The following is a 24,264-nucleotide window of genomic DNA, read 5'->3' as shown; positions in this document are numbered from 1 at the left end:
GTTTTTTCTATTAAATTGGAGTTTTTGTGTTTTAAAGTTTAACTATGAACTGACCCTAAATTATTAGCAAACTCTTGTGTTTAGTTAGCTTTTATTGGCTGTAGTGACAACAGCAAAGGTGTATGTCTCGTTGGAGTAACGTCAGCTGTTGATTGGCTGTGACTCTACCCTGTGTCGTCTTTACTCCAGCCTCTAAGCTGAAGGAACAGCTCCTTTTTGGGACATTGCCATTCTTATGGCAGAGGAAGAAAGAGCTGACTCACGGACATGTGGGTTGACTCTTAGAAGACAGATGTATCCCTTTTGCTTTAAGCAAGTCCCATGACCAAGCATAGCATCATGGGGCCAGGAAGATAGCCTTACTGTCTGCCTACATCATGATGTATAAATTGATGTGTGTATAGGAATCATAGAAACATAGAGGTCATCTCATTCACTCTTCTAAGTTTTTGGATGAGGAATCTCAGGCCTAGAAAGGGGAGGTGATTTTCTTGGTGTCACCTAACTACTTTGGGGCATATCTCTGATAAAGAAGACTCTTCGTATTAGTTTAGTGCAAGAAACGGAGATGACTTCTCACTTTTATCAGGTGCTTATACATTCATTTATTGATATAGTCATTTGAGTACCTACTAAATGTAAGGATTTGATTCTAGTTGCCATGGTGGATACAATAAAGAGATGTATAGTACATACTTACAACAGTAATACAAATCAGTGTGGCAAGTGCCAAATGAATAGATAGTAAGTATAACTATGTTCCAATAGCTCTTTTATCAGAAACTGTAAGATCAGAAGTAGAAATAATCCTTAAATATATTCTCAGATACCAGAAAGTTTTAATACAAACTAATACCTTAGCATCTGACATAATTAATTGCACATAGTAGGTGATCAACACGTGACTCAAGAATTGAACTAAAGCTAAATATACCAGAGAAAATACCTATGGGGCTTGAGAACGAGGGAGGTAAGCCTGGCAGAGATTCAGTTAAACCTAGGGAGGATGAAGAAGAGTCCTGTTAATGATGAAACAGAAAAGACATGAAATAGCACGGAAGGAAGAAGGACGCACGTCAATAGTGAGTGAGGCCACATCCCAGATAGTGGAGCACGCTAGTCTGGAAGAGACTCAGGTACCAGTGTATTCAGAGTCTCTGGGACTGGGGGCTGCAGCGTGAGCAGTCTCCTGAAGAGAACAAGGCTGTGGGTGGGAGAGAAAGTCCCTCTACTTTCTCATTTCCAAATTACTCTGGAATCAGACAACTTTCTCAGGCTTTCATTTAGGGCTTTCAGGTAAGTATACTTAATGAAATTTTTGAGTTTGTCTGCCCCCACCCCACTCTTTCCACCTGCTTGCAGGTAACTAGAATTATAAGTAGAAAACCCACAAGTAGGAAAAAAAAGTTAAATTCAGATAAATAGTTGTAACAACACTATGATACAAATGAGCTTCAGTTAGATGTAATCAGTAAGTACATGTGAATGACAGATTATTGTTTTTCCCAGATTTGTCAGATTTTATTCCCTGCAGTTTTCAAATGAGGAGAAGGCTTGGAGAACCTGAAGGGGAAAGGTTGCAGATAGAGGAATCTGAGGAAAACAAAATTTACATTCCTCACATCTTTGATCTGGGCTGCAAAAATTGTGAATTAAGGTAGTGGTCACATAACTGTAAAGATGGGTTTGGTTTCATAAAGTTTTTGTCAGTTTTGTTTGTCTTTTTAAACTGGGCAATTTCCCTGGGAATTTAACTGAGATATCACACAAACATTAGTTCCATCCCCTGGATTCATTGGTATAACGTATCTTTTTTTTCTTGATGTGGTACATGGAAGTACAATTTATGAAATATAGAGTCTATTGCATTTGAAAGATTAATCTACGTAAATAGAATTTTTAAAAACTTGTAGAAATGTCAATAAAAAATTGCTTTGACAATTTTTGAGGAACAGATATTTTACGATCTAAAATAATGTTGTATTTAACACAGATTGTGTCACGATTACATGAAGGATCTGCGGAAGTGGTTATATATTCAGAGACTACTAGATCTGTAGGCTCAGTACTAGACAGTTGTAGTGGGTCTTTTTGGTGGTTTTCTTGTTTTTGTTCTCTGCTTGGAAACCCCCTCTTGTTTGGGAAGTACACAATTTTGTGAGTCTGTAGGCTAAAGTCTGAAAAGCCTGATATTTTCCTTTATTCTTGGCAGCCAAGGCAGAGGCATATGACCTATGTTGGGTCAGTTGAGTGTCCTTGTCCCAGCTGGGAATAGGGAATAGGGTTAGAAGGAAAGCGTAAGAGATTAGAATTAGTGCCGCTGGCCTTCCTTTGGCCCCCTGTGTCAGAGTCCAAGCGTCCAGCAGCGGTGGCCCCTTAACCAGGCTGTGCCTTTGGCGTGCATCCAGCCACCTGCTTTCCTTGGGTTCCTAAGCTATCTGGTAACCCTCCAGGAAACTTTTCCACATGGGGACACCAGAAACAGTTTCAGTTTTTGCCTCACTGATAGAATCATTCTTTAGAGTTGTACGAAAACTATTAGCAGCCTAAGGATATGGCAAGGCCAATTTATGGGCTCTGCAGTTTTCTAAGTAATGTTAAGCAGTGATGATGATGGGACAAAGGTCCAGGAGGGCAGAGATGGCATCCTGCTTGCTGACACTGGTATACTCGGCCCTTACCTCACTGCCCCAGCAAACATATTCTGTAATTATTGGTTTGATTTGACTTCAATGAATAAAATAATAACACCCACCAGAAGGCCTCCTCAGTATCTAGTGTAGATTTTTGGATCCTGCCTGCTTTTAATGTAGATTTTCCTTAGGAAGGAACAGAACTCAAAATGATGACACTAAGGTTTTAAGTTCAGGTAAATAGACAGCTGTTTTTTCATTAGAGGAAATGAGGAAGTCAACAGTTAAGAGATTGGGTTTCTGCTTTGATAAATTGAACCTATTAAATGTTAGGGCTTCTACATTTTCATAACTACAGGTTAAACAGGTTGTGTCACTCACTACGTAGCTTTGTATTTGAGAAGGGCACGGTCCCTCCTGCTGGACTTTGATCCAGCGAAAATCACTGTTACCTAACAACCTCAGACCGTCACTGGAACACTGGTACGAAGATTGTTCTGGGCTTTTTTAAAAACATTTTTGCATATATGATTTATTCAGGCTTTCAAAATGAGTAGAAAACTTTTTATTGTACTGCTTTTGTTGTTTGTGACTCTGGGAGAAGCAAGGAAATCATTTCTCAGTTTTCTGACTATAGAAAAGACTGAGATACTATTTTTCACAAAGACTGAAGAAACTATCATTGTAAGATCAAGTTACAAGGATAAATGGCCAAACTCTAGTTACCTCTTTGTGCAACTAGAAGATCCGAAAATGCTGCGAGTGGTGAATGTGACCAAGACCTTATCGGATGTTACAAACTTCACCATAAACCTAGTAACAGATGAAGTTGGAGAGACGAATTTGACCATTCAGCTGTGGGATTCTGAAGGTAGGCAAGAAAGACTCATTGAAGAAATAAAGAATGTCAAAGTCAAAGTGCTCAGACAGAGAAAAGATGATCTTTTCCAGGCATCAATGCGTATTGATAGAAATATCCTAATGCTTTTTCTGCCATTGATACTGTTAAATAAATGTGCATTTGGTTGCAAGATTGAATTAGAGGTGTTTCAAACAGTATGGAAGAAACCTTTGCCAATAATTCTTGGGGCAGTTACGCAGTTTTTTCTTATGCCCTTTTGTGGATTTCTTTTGACTCAGATTTTGGCATTGCCTGAGGCACAGGCGTTTGGATTTATAATGACCTGCACCTGCCCAGGAGGGGGTGGGGGCTATCTCTTTGCTCTGCTTGTAGAAGGAGACATCACTTTGGCCATTTTGATGACTTGCACGTCAACGTTATTGGCCTTGATAATGATGCCTGCCAATTCTTATATATACAGTAGAATGTTAGGGTTATCAGGTACCTTTCATATTCCCGTTTCTAAAATCACGTCAACACTCCTTTTCATCCTTATACCTATATCAGCTGGAATAGTCATCAAGCGTAGGAAACCTGAAAAAGCAAAGCTTCTGGAGAGAATAATTAGACCTTTGAGTTTTATTTTAATGTCTGTAGGGATTTATATGACTTTCAGAATAGGATTAATGTTTCTAAAAACAGTTAGCCTAGAGGTGCTTCTGTTGGGTGCCTTAGTTCCTACTTTGGGTTTGTCGTTTGGGTACTCCTTTGCTACAATTTCTATGCTGCCTCTTCCTGTTTGTAAAACTGTTGCTATTGAAAGTGGCATACTAAATAGTTTCTTGGCCCTTGCCATTATTCAGCTCTCCTTTTCACAGTCCAAGGCAAACTTAGCTTCTGTGGCTCCTTTTACAGTAGCCATGTGTTCTGGATGTGAAATGTTAGTGATCCTTCTGGTCTACAAGGCTAGGAAAACATGGATCCTTAGAGAAGATAAAAGAAAAAACATTCCCTTGGCCTAACAATTAAAGCATTATTGAATTCCTGCTCTGAATGAGGTACTGTGGGAGACTCAAAGAATATCTAAAATGATACCTGCTCTCAATCCACTTATCTGATTGAAAACTTGACATTAGGGGGGAAATGTATGTGTAATCATATGTGCTAAACACCCTGTGAGTAGTACAGACAGTTAATTGTACAGGAATTCTGAAGAAGGAGACCACTTTCAAGTGTGTTGGTTTGGAAATGTTTTATAGAGTTGGATTTCAATATGATACTTCATTATGGTCTCATAAGTGGCAAAGGGCAATTAAAAAAACTCCTATGACAGATTAGTGGTTACCAGAGGGGAAGGAGATAGGGGGAGGGTAAAAGGAGTAAAGGGGCACATATGTATGGTGACGGATAGAAACTAGACTCTTGGGGGTGAGCAAGATGCAGTCTATACAGAAACTGATATATAATAACATATACCTGAAATTACACAGTTATAATTTTATAAACCAATATGACCTCAATAAAACAATTTAACAAGAATTCCTGGGGCTGGCCCACTGGTGTAGAAGTTAAGTTCATGTGCTCCACTTCAGCAGCCCAGGGTTCGCAGGTTTGGATCCTGGACATGGGCCTACTCACCACTCATGAAGCCATGCTGTGGCGGCATCCCATATATAAAGTAGAAGAAGATGGGCACAAATGTCAGCTCAGGGACAATCTTCCTCACCAAAAAAAAAAAAAAAACCTCCTGTAGTGATTGTGGTAATATCCCAAGTATCTACAGAAGAGGTGTCCACGTAATAAGCATTCAGTAAATGCTCATGTGGTGAGTGAATATATAAATTCCTATTTGGATCTCTCTGATTCATGGTGTCTAAAACTAACTGTAGCATCTCTGCACTGACAGCGTGCTTCCTCTTGTCTCCCACATCTCCCACTACAGCCGTTGACCCTGAAAGACAGGCTCATCTGTTCCCCTCTTCTCCTTTCCTCCCTCTTCTTTCTGTATAGTCAACCTATTTCCTACAGAAAATCCCTAGAATGTCTCTCCATCAGTCTCCTCTCCATTCCCAGCACTGCTGCTTTTGTTCAGGCCTCTATCACTTCGTCCGTGAACCTTTCTAGACTGGCATTTGTCCTCTCTGTCCACTCTGCAATCACTGTCAGATTAGTCTTCCTGAAATCTAACTTTGGTCATGTACTTTCCCTGCTACAAAGCCTTTTTTTGCCTTTTGGATTGAGTCCATTCTCCTCAGTGAGGCATTTATCATGCTCTGCTATCTGACCTCAATCTGGCCTCCAGTTTCCTCGCCCCTCCCACTTCTTTACACACAGCCTTTGCTCCGAGCAGGATGACGTGGATCTCATGCATATGCCTTTGTTCACACTGTTCCTGCAACCTGAGGGGCCTGCCTCAGCTCTCTCTAAATGTTAGCTGCTCCTACAGACCTGGCTCAATACCACCCTTGCCGTGAAGCTTTTGTTAATCCCCCTCAGCTACCAGTAAACTGAATGTTCTCTAAATTCTCCTCATTATTTTTTGTATTCATGGTATTTAACCAGTCTGACATGTTTTACAGCTATTCGTGTTCCTGTTTTATCCTTTCTATTTTGCTGTAAATCCTTGACATGAGAATTATAAACATAAAAAATAAACAAAATAATATAATCTGAACAGTGTTCATTTAGCTACTCCCCATAATGTCTAACACATTTCCTACATGCTTATTCAAATAACGTGTTGATGCACAGACTAGAGCCCGCACGAATAGTGTGCTTGTTTAATACCACTTTTGAATTTTCAATGGCAATTTTTAGAATCTAGTTGGAGTTTTCACTCTTCTCCAAACAGAGTGTGGGCGTCAAGAATGAGAAATACCGCTCTCAATGATGCTGCTTCCCACATGTCCTAGCCCTGTAGTTGTAGGCAAATTACTTAGTCTCTCTGTAGTCCACTTTCCTCATCTGAAAAATGGAGATAATGGTGTGGACTCCCTCAGATTGTTCTAGGAATTAAATGAGATCACTACTTAAAACGTACCTAGAACAGTGTCTGCACACAGTACGCACTCCGAAAGTGTTAACCACTGCCATTATTTTATCAGAGCTTAAACTTCTGGCCCTGATGTATCTGCCATCGGTTTGAAATACCAATCTGATAACTACATATGGAACCTAAATCTTTGAACATTTTCCTATTAGTGTTATTCACCATCTTATTCATAGTATTAGAGAATTTTTGTTTACTTTGCTAGCCGGTAAGAGAACCGAAGTTTTATTCTCTGGTTTCACCAAATCCAGTACATGAATACCAAGATTTATAAAAGACACAGTTTGGTATGGTGGTGGGTGGTTATTATTCACTTTATAAAATGATAATTTCCTACGTGGAATAATTTACTCCTGAGTCCTTTAAACAGAAATATCCACTTAGGGTTTTTTTTCTTTTTAAAGATTGGCACCTGAGCTAACAACTGTTGCCAGTCTTCTTTTCTTTTTTTTCCCTGCTTTTTTCTCCCCAAATCTCCCCAGCACATAGTTGTGTATTTTTAGTTGTAGGTCCTTCTAGTTGTGGCACATGGGACGCTGCCTCAGTGTGGCCTGAAGAGTAGTGCCCTGTCCGCGCCCAGGATCTGAACCAGCGAAACCCTGGGCCGCGGGAAGCGGAGCGCGCGAACTTAACCACTCGGCCATGGGGCCGGCCCCAGGGAGTTTAAATATAATTAAGTTTGCACAAATTTAACTTACATTTTCGTGAGCTGCCTTTCCAGTTGCACTTTATCATTAACCTTGTGACCTCAAACAAGACATTTCTCTGCACTTCAGTTTTCAAATCTGTAAAATGAAGAGGTTCAACTGAGGCTTAGGATCTTGCTCAACTCCTTAAGTCTGTGGTTCTGGCATAAAACTGGGACGTCACCCCATGGGCAGGGCGATGGGGTAAAGTGAGGAAGATCCAGGCTGTTGAGAATAAACATGCATGGCTCTGCTTTCTAGTTAAGCCACAGCCAAAATATGAGCTGCCTGAGAGCAGCGACCATGTATTGTTCTTTGAATTCCCTGCAGAGTTTAGCACAGTGCCTTGAACAGAGTAGGTGCTCATTAAATGACAATTGCATTCAATGATAATTGATAATTAATAAGGTCAAGATCATATACTCGGGAGCCAGACTATGCCTCGATCTGCAGTTCCATCTCTGTCATTTACCAGCTGCATGACATTGATCCAGTTACTTAATTTCTCTATGCCCAAATTCATGTGGAAAGTGGGAATAGCGATAGTACCTACTTCATGGTATTGTTGTGAGCATTAAATGAGTTAATATGAGTAAGGTCCTCAGAACAATTCTTAACACATAGTAAACTCATTGTCACTTTGCATATTTGAATGATCTTCCACCTTAAAAGCAGTTGAATATGCATGGATGGAACTTGGAATATATTTTATTTCTCTTATCAATGTATCACAGAAAACCAAGATTTTTACATAATAAAATTTGTTTAATTTGGATTGGGATGAAGTTATTCAAGTTATTCTTTTTTTTTTCTTTTACTGAGGAAGATTTGCCCTGAGTTAACATCTGTTGCCAATCTTCCTTGTTTGTTTTTTTATGTGAACTACAGCCATAGCATGGCCACTGACAGAGGAGTGGTGTGGGTCTATGCCTGGGAACCGAATCTGGGCTGCTGAAGCAGAGCATGCTTTGCTAGGTCACTGGGGCTGGCCCTCAAGTTATTCTTTTAAGAATGAGATGCATAAAGCATGCTGTCTAATTGGTTGTGTTCATACCGGGTATTTTACACAGCCATGATTGGTTAGGAAAAAGACCCAGAGGTAGAGGGGTTAGGCTAGTTTTTTTAAAGGTTCCTTTCCAACTCTATAATATATTGCTCCTAGAATAAAAATTGCATGTATATATTCTTTTTTTGTTAAAGATCTTTATTATTATTTTTTTCCTTCTTCTCCCCAAAGCCCCCCAGTACATAGTTTTCTATTTTAGTTGTGGATCCTTCTGATTGTGGCCTGTGGCACACCGCCTCAGCATGGCTTGATGAGTGGTGCTAGGTCCACGCCCAGAATCTGAACTGGCAAAACCCCGGGCTGCAGGGGCTGGCCCCGTGGCCGAGTGGTTAATTTGGTGCACTCTGCTGCAGGCGGCCCAGTGTTTTGTTGGTTCGAATCCTGGGTGCAGACATGGCACTGCTCATCAAACCATGCTGAGGCAGCGTCCCACATGCCACAACTAGAAGGACCCACAATGAAAAATATACAACTATGTCCTGGGAAGCTTTGGGGAGAAAAAGGAAAAAAAATAAAATCTTAAAAAAAAAGAAAAAAAACCCAGGCTGCAGAAGTGGAGCGAGTGAACTTAACCACTCAGCCATGGAGCATGTCAGGATCTTAACCAATATCTGCAACTCCAACCTATGTTATGTCAAAATACGGAATCTTGTTAGATAGCCTGGAAATTCCACCCCTGAGGACCTGCACATCTTGTATGTAGATTTTATCATTTTTAATCAAAATCCTCTTGAGGCTGGCCTCATGGCCTAGTGGTTAAGTTCAGAATACTCTACTTCGGCAGCCCAGGTTCAGTTCCCGGGCACAGACCTACACCACTCGGGGGCAGCCGTGCTCTGGCAGCATACCACATACAAAACAGAGGAAGATTGGCACAGATGCTAGCTCAGGGCGAATCTTCCTTAGCAATAAATAAATAAATAAATAATCCACTATGCAACTAACTATTAACTAAGAAAGTCTTGTTATGTGGAAGCTGAATTTTTTTTTTAGTGAAAGGAGTTGCCCTTTGAAAGAAGTCAGCTCCAGAGACTAAGTAGCGGTAGCAAGACACCCGAGATTGCTGGAGAAGGAATCACCTTGGTGGTCCCTCTTTATTGTGCAGATACAGGGCAATGGAGCACCTGTTGTCCATGTAGAAGGATACCCAGACCACTCTGTGGCTTGACAAAGGCCATCCTTCCCCGGACCTTCTCCGTGTGCAGTCAGGTGTCTCGGGAGGTGTGGGGCATTGGATCTCACCGCTTCCACTTTGAGGTTTAGCGTAAATAGAACTCTCTCAGGGATGGAAGTCAGCTGGTAGGAAAGGATGTCAAAGGCCCCAAAGAGGGATCTCACCATTGGGGAAGTCCCGAACAGTGACCTGGACACCACGCCAGGGATCAGGTTTCTTCCTGGCGCAGCGTATGCCTGAGGCTGGAACCTGTCCCCTTCCTAGCCCCCACCACCTTGGCACGGCAGGTGATCTTTGGGATTGGGGACAGCCACTGCAGATATGACTATAGCTTTAAAAATTGCCCCTTTGGGAACCCAAGAGCAATGCATCGGGTCCTGAGGACTGCAGCCATCTGAACCACTTGCAGCACCAGCCAAAAAACGTTGAGATTGTGTGGCACCAGGCTGCAGCACTGCCAGACTGGGTCCGAGCACTGGGGATTCTTCATTTCACTTCCAGGCAGGCTTCTGGAAGCACAATGGCCGATTTGGACTGCAAACACTGATTACTTGAGAACAATTGTGCTGTGGCGGCTGAGGCCCTTACAAAAAGATTGGACTTCCTGCTCATCTGAGATAGGAAGCTTGAAATGATTTGAATTTGAAGGAATAAGCTATTTGAGCTATCTTACCTCATATTGCCTCCACTGATTTTGGCAGCTTTACCAAATCAGTGGGACCATGTTCATTTAAATGAGGTTTAAAGAGGACTCTGGTGACATTTCTGCAAAAGCCTAGAAAATTTTATTTGATTACAAATCAACACTTGTCACCATGTAGTTGGCAAGATTTTTATTTCTAACATGACTGACAATGAAAAACCAAAAGGCTAATTTCTGAAGTTTGTGTTATTCTTTTCTAAGTCAAGAAAACAAAAGCATCATATCCACATCAGATACTTAAGGCATGATTCTTCAGAAGAGTGAAAACAAAGTTCTGGCTCTTCCTGAGCTTTGAGAATTGGTCCCACCGTTCAAGTCATTCATCTTCAAGAACTGTTTCATTTGCAACACGTTGGTGACAACACCCTGGCTTTTGATCAGATTATGGGAAGCAATCACTTCACAAGCAAGGAGCTTTTAACCCACTTTCCTGGTCCTGCTGTGGCTAGGACATCTTATATCTGTGCAGTGCTCTTTGTGTTATAAAGGTAAGACTATCTATGACATGATGCCAGACCTGTTATTTCAAGAAAAGGGCACATTTTAAGGACAATAGAATAGTCCTTGTATCATATAATGCAACCTCATCGTGCCATGTATTCTCTGAGTGTGGACTGTGGAGTCACTGTGTTTCACTCTTTGCTCTTGTGTGATCCCAGGACAAATCACTTCTCTGAGCCTCGGGTTCTTCATATGATGAAACTAATCATATCTCCCTTATGGAACCGTTGCAACATTTAAGTAAAACAGCATATAAAACAATGGCCTGAAGCATGGTAAGTCCTCGAAAAGTGATAACCAAATGAAGTATTGAGAATAGGAGCAGTTGGCTCTGGCCATCAATTTATCTATCACAGGTTTACTACAGTGTATATGGATATGCATATGTATATGTATTTATATATAGTCTAGGTTTACCTAGTATAGGTTTAGCCAATGAAAGCTGCAAAACCGGAGTCATACCTCAAATTGGTGTTTTGTCAAGAGGAGTATGGAATAAAAAAAGGGAGAAAGAAACTGAAACGGGAAAACGGGAGGAATGGAAGATGGAGGAAAGAATGGGCGGAGTAAAGACGAAAGGAATTTTAAGAAAATTTACAGGAGAAAGTGCAGGCAGGAGAAATGCAGTTGGAAGAACCAGAGACGGGACAGAAGGGGCCAGATCGGACGCTGGGACAGGCCAGGATGCGGAGGGGCGGGGCGGGCCAGACTCTCGGGGGCGTGTCTCGGCGGCGGGGCGTGGCTCCGCGCGCCCACGCCCCTTGGGCGGGCCGCAGGGGCGGGACTTCCTGTCCGGTACGCTGCCGGCTCCCTCCGGAAGAGCGGAGCGGCGGATGCCAGCGGTCCCCTGCCGAGCCCGTCACCCTCCAGCCCGAGGTGAGACCTGCGTGTCTGCGACCCCGCGCCGGCCCTCGGGCGGGCTCGGCGGGCGGCGCGGGCCCGGGCGGCCGCGGGGGGTGGGTGCGGTGGTCGGTGTGGCGTGGGCACTCAGGGCGGAGGCCGCGGGTGGGGCGCCTTCATGCCTGCGGGGTTATCCCGAGCCGCCGCCGTGTGGTGGCACCAGGGACGGCCCCGCGTGCTGTAGCGGTTTCGCCCAGGCGATCTCACTGAACCCGTGCAGCGGCTTAGGTAGAATAAGTCCCCCTTTGTCTTGTACCGACGCCGAGGAAGCTCAGAGAGACTGGTCTGTTCCCACATCGCGTGGTCCCCGCGCCAGCCCCGCATCCGTGCTGTCCGCAGTCGGGCTGCTGAGCGCGGGTACAGAGAGGAGGGTGGCTCTTCCAAGCCAAGGCGTCCCCCGATCTTCTCACTGCGTGTTCCCTCCTCAGGAGTGTCACTTGGCCTCAGGACTCAGTTGCTGCTTGTTCCCCCGACTTACGTATTTATATCTGCAGGCCGTCCCTCTCCTCTGAGCTCCAGATGTCTGTGTTCAGCTGCTTCATCGACATCTCCTTTCGGTTTCATGAGGGCCCCTCATCCTCTGCTAATTAGACTATCTCCCTACCTCCCACGCAAATCCCAAACTTGATTCTTTTCTATTGTTCCATTTCAGTAGATGTCGCCATCATTCATTCACTTGCCCAAGTGGGAAATCTGGACGTCACTAAACTCTCTCTCTCCCTCATACGCCATATCCAATCTGTTATTAAGTCTCCCCAGCTTTACCTCCCAAACCAAGTGCCTCTTATCTTGATTCTCTGAACGTCTCTACCTGCCACGCTCCCCAGCTCCCAAGGTTTAAGCCAACAAGCCAACCCAGATGTCTTTCCTGAACTGCTGCGTCCTAAATCGAAATCTCCTAACCGAACTACGCCTCTGTCTTATTTACCCACCCCGGCTCTCCACTCCACCCTCCAACGCCTGTTTCTCACTCTCAAATCTTGTCTTAGAGCCCTGCACCAGATGATCGCTCTCTCCCCAGCCTCACCTCCTTGTTCTCCCTGGATCTCTGAGCTGGCGCATGTGGGCCTTTCAGGTACGCTTCTGTCCCAGGCGTCCTGCAGTGCAGCGGGTTAGTGCCTGTTCACTGGTCCTTCAGATCTCAGTTTAACCATGTCCTCTGGGAATCCTCATCTGCTCCCTAAGGCCACGTCAGAGCTCCCTGGTGATCTGCTTCCCATTGCACTTCTCCTCCTTAGCCCTTATCACACTTGTGGTTTGGCTTGTAGTATGTGAGTTTTTTGATTAATACCTGACTCCCCACTAGAGAGTGAGGACTGGGTCTCCTTTTCCTCACCATGGCGCGTGCACAGCATATAATAGGTGTTCCACAAATAGCTATTGAGTGATTAAACAAATAATGACTTTTGCATGGAGAATCCCTAGACAAAAGGGTAGCTTTAGAAATGGGCGTCGACAAATTGGTAGGTGTTACGTCAAGTGTGTTAGAAGACGGAGAGAGGTAGGAGTGACTTGACCAAAGTTTCTGGCAAGAAAGCAGATGCAGCGTGAGAACATCTAGTTCTCTTAGACTTAGAAGAGAGGAGTGGGAGTAAGAATGAAAAAAAGAGTTTGGAAACAGTTCTTGAAGCACCCTGAGAACTGAGTTACTTCTATAACTCAGAAAGTGGCTTCTTTTTAGATATTTCTAAATGCTTATAGCAGAAGCAGCTCACTGTATATGTCCTTTGCCCTCCCCTCCTTTCCCCTCCCCTTTCCTATACCCTGAGCGCCATGGGAGGGATTTCGGAGTAGTCTTCAAGTTGGAATTCTGTGTTGGTTATTCTGTTATTAAGATGGTGAAATTGAGGTTGCTTTATAGATGAGGCTACATTTTTCTGAGTCTAGCAGCTTAAAAAGCTTCAGTGTCCTAGGTACTGACTTTAGAGTGTGGTCACGCCAGTGGTGAGTTATTTTAGTCTTCTCTTCAGAAGTCAGTGGAAAGCAGGAAAGTTCAGAAGACAAAAATATGTTTTTCCCTCTCTAAAACTCAGGGAAATAAATTTAGGTTTTCTTTACTATTATTGTTTTAGTCTTGGAATTTTCCTTCCTCGGAGTGTTATAGTAGAAAGAGCAGTGGACTTTAAATCAGAATTGAGTTCAAATTATGAGTCATCTGTGTCATTGTATAACCTTGGCAAATTATTTATCATCTCTGAGCTTTAAGTTCTTTGTCTTTACAACCTCATTAAAAAGAAATTCACACATGCAGAGCGCCAAACTGCTGACAGTCCGTCCGTACATGTGACTTCTGTCCCGTCCCTTCAGCTTCTTTAATTTCAGTGTCCCCGTGTTCCTTCTCTTATTTTTGCTTTATCCTCCACCCAGACATGCACCTATCTTTGAAAATAGTTCTTGTGTCCTTTCTTCTCCATTCCCCAAACCAGTGATGCTTTTTAAGTGTGATAGGCTGTGAGCACTTTGGGAGACACTTTTACAGACTACTTTTCTTTCTGGAAATGTTTCTACAATAGAAGTGAAGTAATAAGTAATTTTTTTAAAAAGTTGAACTCTAGAATCAGGAAGAGGCTGAATCCTGAATGAAAGTGTTTTGCTCATTGACATGTTTTTGTGGACTAACTATTCTGTAATTAAGACTTTCAGAGATTTGTGACTGCTTTGTCCTGATACGTGTTAAGTCTGTTCAGAAGATGGCTGATCCTTGGCAGGAGTGCATGGATTATGCAGTAACACTAGCAAGACGAGCTGGAGAGGTATGAACTGAAAGCTCGCCGGCCATAGAGTGATGGATCTGGACAGTGTGTGGTTGCCTTGTTAAATGAAACATCTATTTTGATTAATCTGCATTTGTTTTCATTTTACCAAACACTTTAAATGGAGTGAATACTCGGATTTTATGTCATTAAACTTTTTGTGATAACAGTTGTGAATCTGAAATAGGATGTAAGATTATATGGTTTTGTACTTAGAAAGTCATAACCACTAAGGGCTTCTTTTATGTACTTTGTTGTAAGAATATTTTAAGAATATTATTTAAGACAGATGGAATGTTTTAAACCTTTTCTGTGTTTTATCTTTTAGTTTGATTTAAAATGACTTGTGCTTCCTCTCTTTGCTCACCAAAAAAATCTTTAGGTGGTTCGTGATGCCCTGAAAAATGAAATGAATGTTATGATTAAAAGTTCTCCAGCTGATTTGGTAACTTCTACTGACCAAAAAGTTGAAAAAATGCTTATCTCTTCTATAAAGGAAAAGTATCCATCTCACAGGTATTTCTTATTTCAGTTTCTCATGATAAAATAAAACCTAGTTTGGAGTCAATATACTAGATAAGAATTTTGCTTCTAGATACAGAAATTGACTTCAGTTACCTTAAGCTGACCAGGAATTTGTTCGGAGGGTGTCAGGTGTGTCAGGAGCCCCGAGGGCAGGGCTGGGGCAGGACCCAGGGAGGACTGCAGAGCTAGATGTGCCACGGGAGCCATCGCGTCGGATGCTGCTGGTGGCCTCACTCTTGCCTCTGCTGGCTTTGGGTATCTTTGCCTCCTGAGCTCAGGCTTACAGATCCTGGGCAGGGACAACTGCTTGCTGAACCGAGGTTGTTTTCAAGGCCCAGGCTGCCAGGGAACAGTGGATAGGGGGTATGTCAACTCTTTTATATGGAAGAGTGGTTGTAGCTTTAGGGAGTTTGAAAGAAAATACTGAAATCAGTGCTCTCTTACAGGCGCAGAAGTATAGCAAAAACATTGTCATCATTTTAAAGTTTTAACATTGTCATTCCTTACTTCTTGGTCATGCCATTGGCCATTCCTGCTGTTTTAGCCAGTTGAGAAGAAACAATGTTGAAGGCCATGGCTAAGCTTACTTCCTCTCAGGAAAAAGATTTGCAGCTAAGACAAAAAGAGATCAGAGAAAGTCATGATAATGACGTTAGGACAGTTCAGTATTGAATAAAGGAAATAAATAAAAAAAGAAAGTAGGAAAGGAAGGAAGACCAGTGAACTCAGACACCATTGACTGAATTCCCCTGAGATTTATTGCCCAGAGTGTCTTAGGAAGGCATGTAGACACAGAAGTTGTGGTGGGTGATGTGCTTTCTCGTTGACTTATTCAGTGTTCTCTGTATTGTCTATTCCTGCCTAGCAAGTTACTCTAAGAACTTAGCAGCTCTGGACAGCGGACATTTATGATCTCAGAGTTCTGGGGTCAGGCATGTGGGAGAAGCTTGGCTGCAGGGTTCTTGCCAGGGTCTCACCAGGTTGTAGTCAAACTGCCAGTCAGGGCCGCAGTCGTCTCAAGGCTCAACTGGGGCTCACGGATCCGTTCACGGATGTCATTGGTGGTGACTTCAGTTCCTCATGGGTTGTCTGTGGCAGCTCCCCTCAGTTCCTCACCATGTGGGCCTCTCCACAGAGCAGCTCATTACCTGGAGGCTGGCTTCCGCCAGAGCAAGAGAGGGAAGGGGAGGGAGGGAGAAATAGAGAGAATAAGATGGAAACCACAGTGCCATTTTGTGAGCGTGTCTCCAAAGTTGCCCATTGTCACTTCTGCTTTGTTCTCTTGGTTAGAAACGGGTCACTAAGTCCAAATTCACGCTCAAGGTGAGGCCTGTTAGGCCCTACCTCTTGAAGAGAGGAGTATGAGAGAAACTGTGGACTTATTTTTAAAACCACATTTCCTTAATAAGTTCTCATCTGCAGCCAAGGCCCTTTTCATATGTGTGTGTGCGTGCACACATACATGTGCCTTTACTTACCCTGGGATTGCATTGTGAATTCTGTTATTTTGCACATGACTTTGCTCTGGGGGAAATAAAGCTTTCTCACTTTGTCAGTCTGAGGAAAAAGGAAAAACAATAGAAAGGTGTGGTGTATAGCCTCTTGTTACGTTTAATAGTAGACTCTGTAGCTAAGAAGGAAATGATAAATGTGAAAATTGTTGAAAGCAATGTAAAGATTCAAAGTTTGCCTTTCTTGCGTTTAGTTTCATTGGTGAGGAATCCGTGGCAGCTGGGGAAAAAAGTGTCTTAACCGACAACCCTACATGGATCATTGACCCTATCGATGGCACAACTAACTTTGTACATAGGTATGTGTTTTAAATTTTAATATTGTAATTATAATATTTGTATATTACCCAAATGAACCTTTAGAGAACTCTGTTCATGAACATATATACGTCAGAGAATTATGTAATTTGTAGAATAAAACGTACTCTGCAGAGTTTTCATCAGATACGGAAGACGTGATGAAATATTCATGTTTTGGGCTTGCCTTGTGCAGTGAAGTGCCCTGTTCACCATTTTTCTCACTGTTGGAGCCATGTAAAAATGTAAGCAGGCAACCTTGCTGCTCTGAGATCAGTTAAGGAAGTAGTGGGGTCCGTTTTGGAGTGTGTCTGCATAGAATGGGTTCAGTCCAGGAGAGAAACTTAAAAAGAGCATGGATTGGGGGCTGGCTCCGTGGCTGAGTGGTTAAGTTCGCGTGCTCCACTGCAGGCGGCCCAGTGTTTCGTTGGTTCGAATCCTGGGCGCGGACATGGCACTGCTCATCAAACCACGCTGAGGCAGCATCCCACGTGCCACAACTAGAAGGACCCACAACGAAGAATATACAACTATGTACCGGGGGGCTTTGGGGAGAAAAAGGAAAAAATAAAATCTTTAAAAAAAAAAAAAAAGCATGGTTTATAGGATCAGCAGACTTGGGCTTGAATCTTGGGGCTTTTTTATAGGCTTTGTGACCTTGAGCAAGTTACCTCATCGTTCTAAGCCTTAGTCGTTGTGTTCTTATCTGTAAATTGGGCGTGTTGAGGGTACCTGCCTCAAAGAATTGTTTGTTGTTGGGACCCAGTGAGTAGTACCTTTAGGTAAGGACGTAGTATAGTGCCCGGCACAAAGGAAGGATGTGACTCAGTGTGTTAGCGCTAGAAGGAAGCCTGGTGGAGATGCCAGGGAGAGTTCATTTGGTGGGATTACGTGGACGTTATGTTTGAAGTTGCCACATAGCTGTACATATCTCTACTACTAGAGAATTGTTCAAGTCTATACAGCTGAGATTTAGAATCTATATCTGATAGAATGTTAGTGTGGAGAGATGCTCATAATATATTGTAACACAGAGAAGATTGTAATACAGTGTGTATAGTATGATCCCGTTTTTGTTAAAATAAAAACTGTATTAAATATTTTTAAAAGTTTTTATTTTCAGTAGTTATATTGAGCCTATTTTGTCTGTCTGTTTTGTTCATCTTGATTCTCTTCTGAGTAAGAAGTTACAACCTCTGTGTTCACACTGTCAGGCAGCCGTAGCAGTAACGTGGCTGACACTTGACTTTTCAGATGCGAAGCTCCAAGTTTGGTGTTAGAGTTGAGAACAGTAACAGTGTATTTTGTACAATTTAGTACCTGTGTTTATAGGTCCAGGCTGTGGGAGAAATGACCAAAGAAAAGAGACTTTTCTTTTTAACCATGATCAATTAAAATTGTTTAAATTTTGATTTTTTGGAAAAAATATTTTGCATAGTTACTATATTAGTGGTATTTGACATTCAAAAGATATAAAATGGCATGCAGCACAAAGTATCCTTCCCATTTCTGACCCCAGTTTCTCGAGACCCATCTCCAGAGGTGATCATGGTTGTCAGTTTCTTGTGAATCCTCTCAGAATGTTTCATGCCTGTAGAGGCATCCTGTGTGTATCTATATATCCTACCAGCCCCTTTCCGCCATCATTTACACAAAGGGTTGCATACTGTACACGCTATTCTGGAGGACAAGGGATGAGACTGTTTCTATGAAAAATGTTATAAGCAATTGTATTATGAAAAAACATGTTTATTAAAAATAAGTTCTATCTTGGTAAATTTGTATTTTTTTTTTTGAAGATTTCCTTTTGTAGCTGTTTCGATTGGCTTTCTTGTAAATAAAAAGGTATGTTGTTTAAATTTATGGTTGGTAAAATGCCTTACTCTCATTTTCTGAGAAAGAGTAAATGTGTCTCCATAATGAATTTAGGTTTGTCTCTATATTCAATTTATATAGCTGTGTTATTTTGAAAAAGGTTATCACTGTTAAGATTATCATGGTACATTTTCCAGTGAAGAAAATTTAATGTTTCCTGAGAAGCAAGAGTTATAAGGAAAAAAATGCACACAAGTAACTGAAATATAGATTCAATCCTTAATTACTATTATATGCGTGATAGAATCAGATGTGACAAGGAGTGATGTATGATCTAGCATCCTCAGTGGAAGCGGTGGGATTTGACCTAAGAGCGTGTTAATAGGTGTCAGTGAAGGGAGCCATCAAAGACCACGAAGTGGCGGTGGGGCCGAGGCTTGGTGGGCAGACGCAGAGTGTGTTCAGGAGCCCAGTGCTTGCGGTATCTGAAACCCAGTAGAGTATAATCTGCGGCTGTTGCCTTTCCTTGCTGTTTGGCTGTTTCGTCAAACAATGAATGATATTTGTTAACATCTTACGTACCTGTTTCAGTCAAGAAGCTTGTCATATATTTGATCAGCATGTACACAGAGACTTAAGAAATCTCTGAAAATAAAAACAGAAATTAGTGCCAATGAAATCTTAGGCACAGGGTTGTGTTAGCCCGTGAGAACATCCAAAGGGAGCTGGGTGAGCATTTGGCCTGTAGTCAGCCTGGGCTCTGGGCTGTCGCTGCCATTGGGTTCCCAGTTCAGTGCAGGTGTTTGGTGCATGAGCAGATGATTGTGCTGGAACTGTGAAGAAATACCGTGAGGACATGAAGAGGGTGTAACCAATTCTGCCAACAGTGCTTTGGGGAAGTCTTCATAACAGAAGGGGTCTTAGAATTTGGTCATGTGTGTTGGGTCTCAGAAAACTAAGGATTTGCCAAATACAGAAGAACAGGAAAGCATTTTAAGTAGAAAGAACAGCTTAGAGAGGAGTGTAATGTGTGTGGGGAACAGTGAGATGGGGATCGTGAGTGGAACTCTGGGCGCGGCGGGGGCAGACCTGACGAGGTCAGTCAGTTGTGGTCTTATTGTGAGATTGTGGCCTCTCCGTGCCAGGACGTTTCCATTCTGTTCTTAGGTGGTAGGAAGCCAGTAGAGCTTTTTAAGTGTAGAGCAACAGATAATTCCAGCAGTGAAGAGATGGTACCTGAGGGGCGAGTGATTCTGAAGTAAGACGGGGCAGTGAGAATAGCCAAGGAAATGCCAAGATCAGGAGCGTGTTCAAGGTGGAATTTGAAGGAGGAAACTGACAGGGAAGAAGTGAGGCGAGATCAGGTAGTGAGTGACTTTGACCTTTTTGGTTGAAGTTTCTGCAAGACTAGATTCTGAAGCAGACGTTCTTACCTGATGACGGGGTTGATGGGAGCCACAGTGACGGGGAGCTGAATTTGTGGACTGGAGAGAACAAGCCTGTAAGAATGCGGAGAGCTAGAAGGGGAATGGAGGAATGAAAACCCTGAGGTGCACGTCTTTTAAGGGTTCGGACGCCAAGATAGAGTAGTGAGTGAGGCGGGAGGTGTGAGAGGGTCCTGCCGGAAACGTGGAGGGACTGGATGAAGTGCTGAAGCAGCAGCGATGAGGGTCAGCACTCTCCGCGTCTTCAGAGGGGGCACTTGGCCAGTAAGAGTTCCTGAGTTATCTCTTTGCAGGGAGTTGTAGAAGAATGCATGTCAAGGCAGAAGCCACATTATCATGTATTAAGAGGAAAATGAGAGAGGCAAAGTGTAGACTATGCTTTGGCAGTGAAGGGAGGAAGAGAAGGCCGCATTTTGAAGGTTTAGTAAGGGAGGGAGTTAGCGGGGATGAGTCCGTGCTGGAGAGCAGGGCCGCTTGCTGGAGCCGCTTTTCAGAGACGTGAGAGAGGGTAGGAGTCAACGCAGGAGGAAGGGTTCTCCCGGAGAGTAGGAAAGGTCTGTCCTCACCTGAGGCGGAGGGAGAGAGGTCGAGGTGGGCGCTCTTAAGTTTAGAGATGGGGGGCTTCGAGTCTGATGACCTCTTTCCTCTGATTAAGCTGGAAATTAGCATTTTAAGTATCCCACAGTTTAGCCATTTGAAAACATTGTTAGTCAACTCTCCAGATTTTCCCATTTCTTTCTTAGAAAAAGTATTGATTTCACACAGAAGAATACTCAGTTGTGGTCAAGGGGACTTGTTTTCCTCCTGCAGATGGAGTTTGGGGTTGTGTACAGCTGCGTGGAGGATAAGATGTACACTGGCAGGAAGGGAAAAGGTGCCTTCTGTAACGGGCAAAAACTGCAGGTTTCACGACAAGAAGGTGGGTTTATCCTCTCGTTTTGCTGTGGGTGGTACCACGTACTCCTGTTGTATTGTTTTCGAATGTTGACCTGTGGAGTTCTCCAAGTGTCAGCTGACTCATGCACTGTGTTTGTTTTCTCTGCTTTTTCATTTGGACCACAGTTTGACTGTGCTGGTGGAAGCAGGGAACATGGCATGCTTGAGTACATAGGCGCTGGCGGGCCTCGCTGGCTGCTGGGGAGGGAAGATGGCCAAGAGCGGCTCCCTGCCTGCGTGGGGCTCAGGGTTCACTGTGTCAGCCGCTGCATCTCAAAGCCTTTGTAGGATACCTCTGATCTGGTGCCTTTGGGACCAGTTATTAGGCAGTAAACCGAATATTACTTATTAGGCAGTAAAGAGTTTGTTAGAAATCATGAAAAATGATGGATGCATATGGTGATTGGCATTTTAAGTCTCTGTGTGACAGCTGAGTGAGGTCTGGAGTCACTGTTGTTCCGTAAACCCTGGGCAACCTTCCCACAGTTTACACTTCAGATTCTAAGTGCAGCAAGAACTTAAAGATACTTGCAAAACAATCTAAATTCAGAATCCTCCTACGCTTTTAGAATTTCTCTCCTCAAAAACTTAATTTAAGAGCAGATTTTTATTTCGTTCCCTTTTTATTGAGCTCTAAGACCCGAAAGATGGGAAGGTGCATCCTAATTTTCAAGGCGTTAACATGTGAAAAAATGTACATTTTAGAATTGAAGGAATGTGGTAGCTTTCATAGAAACAACTCTTTCCATTTTTATAATTTTTTTTTCACTTTTTGTAATATTTAATTAAATTGTGCGATTATTTGAAGAAGTACAGTGGTTGTAAACGTGTTCCGAACGAGCTGGTAAGCATACTTCCCGCTGGTGGGAGGAGATGAGGTGCAGGGTGTGCGAGAGTAGCCGTTAGCTGAGTGTTGAGTGTGTCATGAATTCAGTTGGATGCTTCACAGGGGGAATGGAAAGCACTGGGTAATCTGTTAGACGAGTAAATGGAGGTCAGATAAGAGAGCTGCCACTTAATTTTAACCTTTGTTTTATTTCAAAGCTATATATAAATTATTTATTGAACCTAATTTCTAAATTCCACTTTTTAAGTATTTAAGGTATTTGCTTATTTCCCATGCATGCAGGCAGACTGGTTATATTCTGCACCTTTTGGGGGATGGCCTAAGAAGCTAGACTGTTTTTGATGATTATAAAACGACCACTTAGAGGTAATAAATTAACAGTACTTTAATATTTAAAGGCTTAGAAAGAAACAACTAGGAAGAGGGATGAAAGTGTCCTATTTTGTTCTGAATTACAAGTGTCAGATTTTTTTCCGGAATTCTTATTATTAAACTGTAGTAATTATTTAAAACATTTGCTTTTAGATATTACCAAGTCACTCTTGGTGACAGAGTTGGGCTCTTCCAGAACACCTGAGACCGTGAGAATTGTTCTTTCTAACATGGAAAAGCTTCTTTGCATCCCCATTCACGGGTAAGCTCTTCTCATTTCCCCCTGAAGTTCCAGATAATTTAATATTTTAAGGAATGAATTTTCCTTTAGAACTGAAATTTTTTATGAATAGACATGGGATCAGTACCATAATTCTGATTTTATAATGTAATTTTAAAAACTTTTCTTTGAAAATAATTTCAAACTTAAAATTTGCAGAAATAAAATAATACAAAAAAACAGTCTACCCTTTACCCAGATTCACCTGATGTTAACATTTTACCCCATTTGCTTTATCATTTTAAGCATTCCTTTCGTGTCTGTGTGTGTACATGTAGGTGCACACACACCTTTTTTTCCCTGAACTATTTTAGGGTAAATTACTGCCATTGTGGCTCTTTGCTCCTAAATATTTCACTTTGTTATTTCCTAACAATAGGGATATTCTCTTCCCTGACCATAGTATATTACTGAGTTCATAAATTGACTTTGCATCTAATCCAGCATCCAAATTCAGTTTTGTCACTTGATCTGACAATGTCCTTTGTAGCATTTTCCTTCCAGTGCAAGATTCAGTCTAGGGTCAGGCATTACATGCAGATGCCAAGTGTCTTTAGCCACCTTTGCTTGGAATATTTCCACAGCCTAAGAAATTACACACTTCCTCTAAATTTTCAAATTATTTGTATAGAGGTACGCAAGGTGGACTCTTATAGTTTATTTCTGGTTTCTCTGTATCAGTAGTTATTTCCTCCTTGTCACTTCTTATTTGTATATTTGTGCTTTTTTCTTTTTCTTTTTTTTTGAGGAAGATTAGCCCTGAGCTAACATCTGCTGCCAATCCTCTTTTTGCTGAGGAAGACTGGCCCTGAGCTAACATCCGTGCCCATCTTCCTCTACTTTATATGTGGGACCCCTTCCACAGCATGGCATGCCAAGCAGTGCCACCTCTGCACCTGGGATCTGAAACGGTGAACCCCGGGCTGCTGAAGCAGAATGTGCGCACTTAACTGCTGTGCCACCAGGCCGGCCCCATTTTTCTTTTTTGGAATCTTGATTAAATTACATAGTGATTTGTCTATTTGGTTTTTTTCAGAGACCCAGGCCTTTGATTTATGAATCTGATCTACTATTTTTCTCCTCTCTCTCTCTTATTATTTTCATCCTTGTGCTTTCTTTTGGATCATTTTGTTGTTTTTGTTTTAAGTAGAGAATTTATTTTTATTCTTTGATCCTTTTAGGCTATGAATATTTTTCTGACCACTGCTTTAAATGTATCCCATAGATTCTGATATGTAGTGTTTGCATTGTAATTATTTTTCACAAAATCTGTCATTTCTGTTTGTATTTCCCCTTCCACCCAAGAGTTATATTCTTAAATTTCCACAAGGAAAATTTTATTTTGTTTTTAATTTGTAGTTCCATTATATCATGATAAATGTACTTTGTGGGACCTACTAATGTTTTCTTTGTGCCCTAGTCCGTGATCAATTTTCGTGAAAGTTCCACATGCACTGAAAAAAAGTATATTCTGTGTTATCAGGGTGTGATGTTTGATATGGAGCCGGAGCTCTCGCTGATGACGTTATCTTTTTGTCTGCCTGACCCGTCTCACACGGGGAGTCGTATGTCAAAGTCTTCTGTTATTGGTGTGTTTCTCTGTGTTTCTCCTCTAACTCTTGCAGCTTTTATGTAGGTGGAAGCTGTGTTATTTGATGCCTCTTCATAGCTGTTGGCCCTTATCGTGTGACTTTAACGTTACAGCCTTTGTCTTGTTCTTGCTTTTGGCCTTGAAGTCTACTTTCACATCAGAATTGCAATCCCTGCTTTCTCATTGTTTCCAGTTGCCTGGTGAATCTCTGTCCACTCTTGTTTCTAGCCCTCGTGAATCACTGCATTTTAAGCGCGTCTCTTGAACGCAGCGTAATGTGGAGTTGTACTTTATAATCAATGTGAAAATGTCTTTCTTTTAATACGAAAGTTAGGCCTG

At 42.3% G+C, this 24,264-nt stretch overlaps 2 protein-coding genes across 6 annotated transcripts in view; both read left to right on the top strand.

The window, feature by feature from the left end:
* The first annotated feature begins 85 nt into the window (after positions 1-85).
* IMPA1 (inositol monophosphatase 1) overlaps positions 86-24,264 on the top strand; it is a 30,524-nt gene continuing 6,345 nt past the window's right edge. Inside the window, exons 1-8 of one of the 5 annotated variants that reach the window (XM_046641886.1) lie at positions 86-1,657; positions 10,812-10,928; positions 14,189-14,306; positions 14,689-14,822; positions 16,537-16,641; positions 18,439-18,484; positions 20,710-20,818; positions 22,208-22,316. In XM_046641886.1, the coding sequence (XP_046497842.1) occupies positions 14,244-14,306; positions 14,689-14,822; positions 16,537-16,641; positions 18,439-18,484; positions 20,710-20,818; positions 22,208-22,316 (566 nt within the window). In that variant the 5' untranslated portion in view covers positions 86-1,657; positions 10,812-10,928; positions 14,189-14,243. Of the gene's footprint in view, positions 1,658-8,773; positions 10,641-10,811; positions 10,929-10,957; positions 11,530-12,542; positions 12,629-14,188; positions 14,307-14,688; positions 14,823-16,536; positions 16,642-18,438; positions 18,485-20,709; positions 20,819-22,207; positions 22,317-24,264 lie in introns of those variants that run through there. The other 4 variants (XM_046641884.1, XM_046641885.1, XM_046641887.1 and 1 more) reach the window with 4 other exon arrangements.
* Positions 1,652-5,026, top strand: SLC10A5 (solute carrier family 10 member 5). The gene has a single exon (XM_046641882.1). The coding sequence runs from the start codon at positions 3,183-3,185 to the stop codon at positions 4,494-4,496; it is 1,314 nt and encodes a 437-aa protein (XP_046497838.1). The 5' UTR covers positions 1,652-3,182; the 3' UTR covers positions 4,497-5,026.

Source organism: Equus quagga, chromosome 16 (assembly GCF_021613505.1).
Source record: "Equus quagga isolate Etosha38 chromosome 16, UCLA_HA_Equagga_1.0, whole genome shotgun sequence".
In the NCBI taxonomy this organism is placed as follows: domain Eukaryota; kingdom Metazoa; phylum Chordata; class Mammalia; order Perissodactyla; family Equidae; genus Equus; species Equus quagga.
This window is presented reverse-complemented; position numbering and strand designations above follow the sequence as displayed.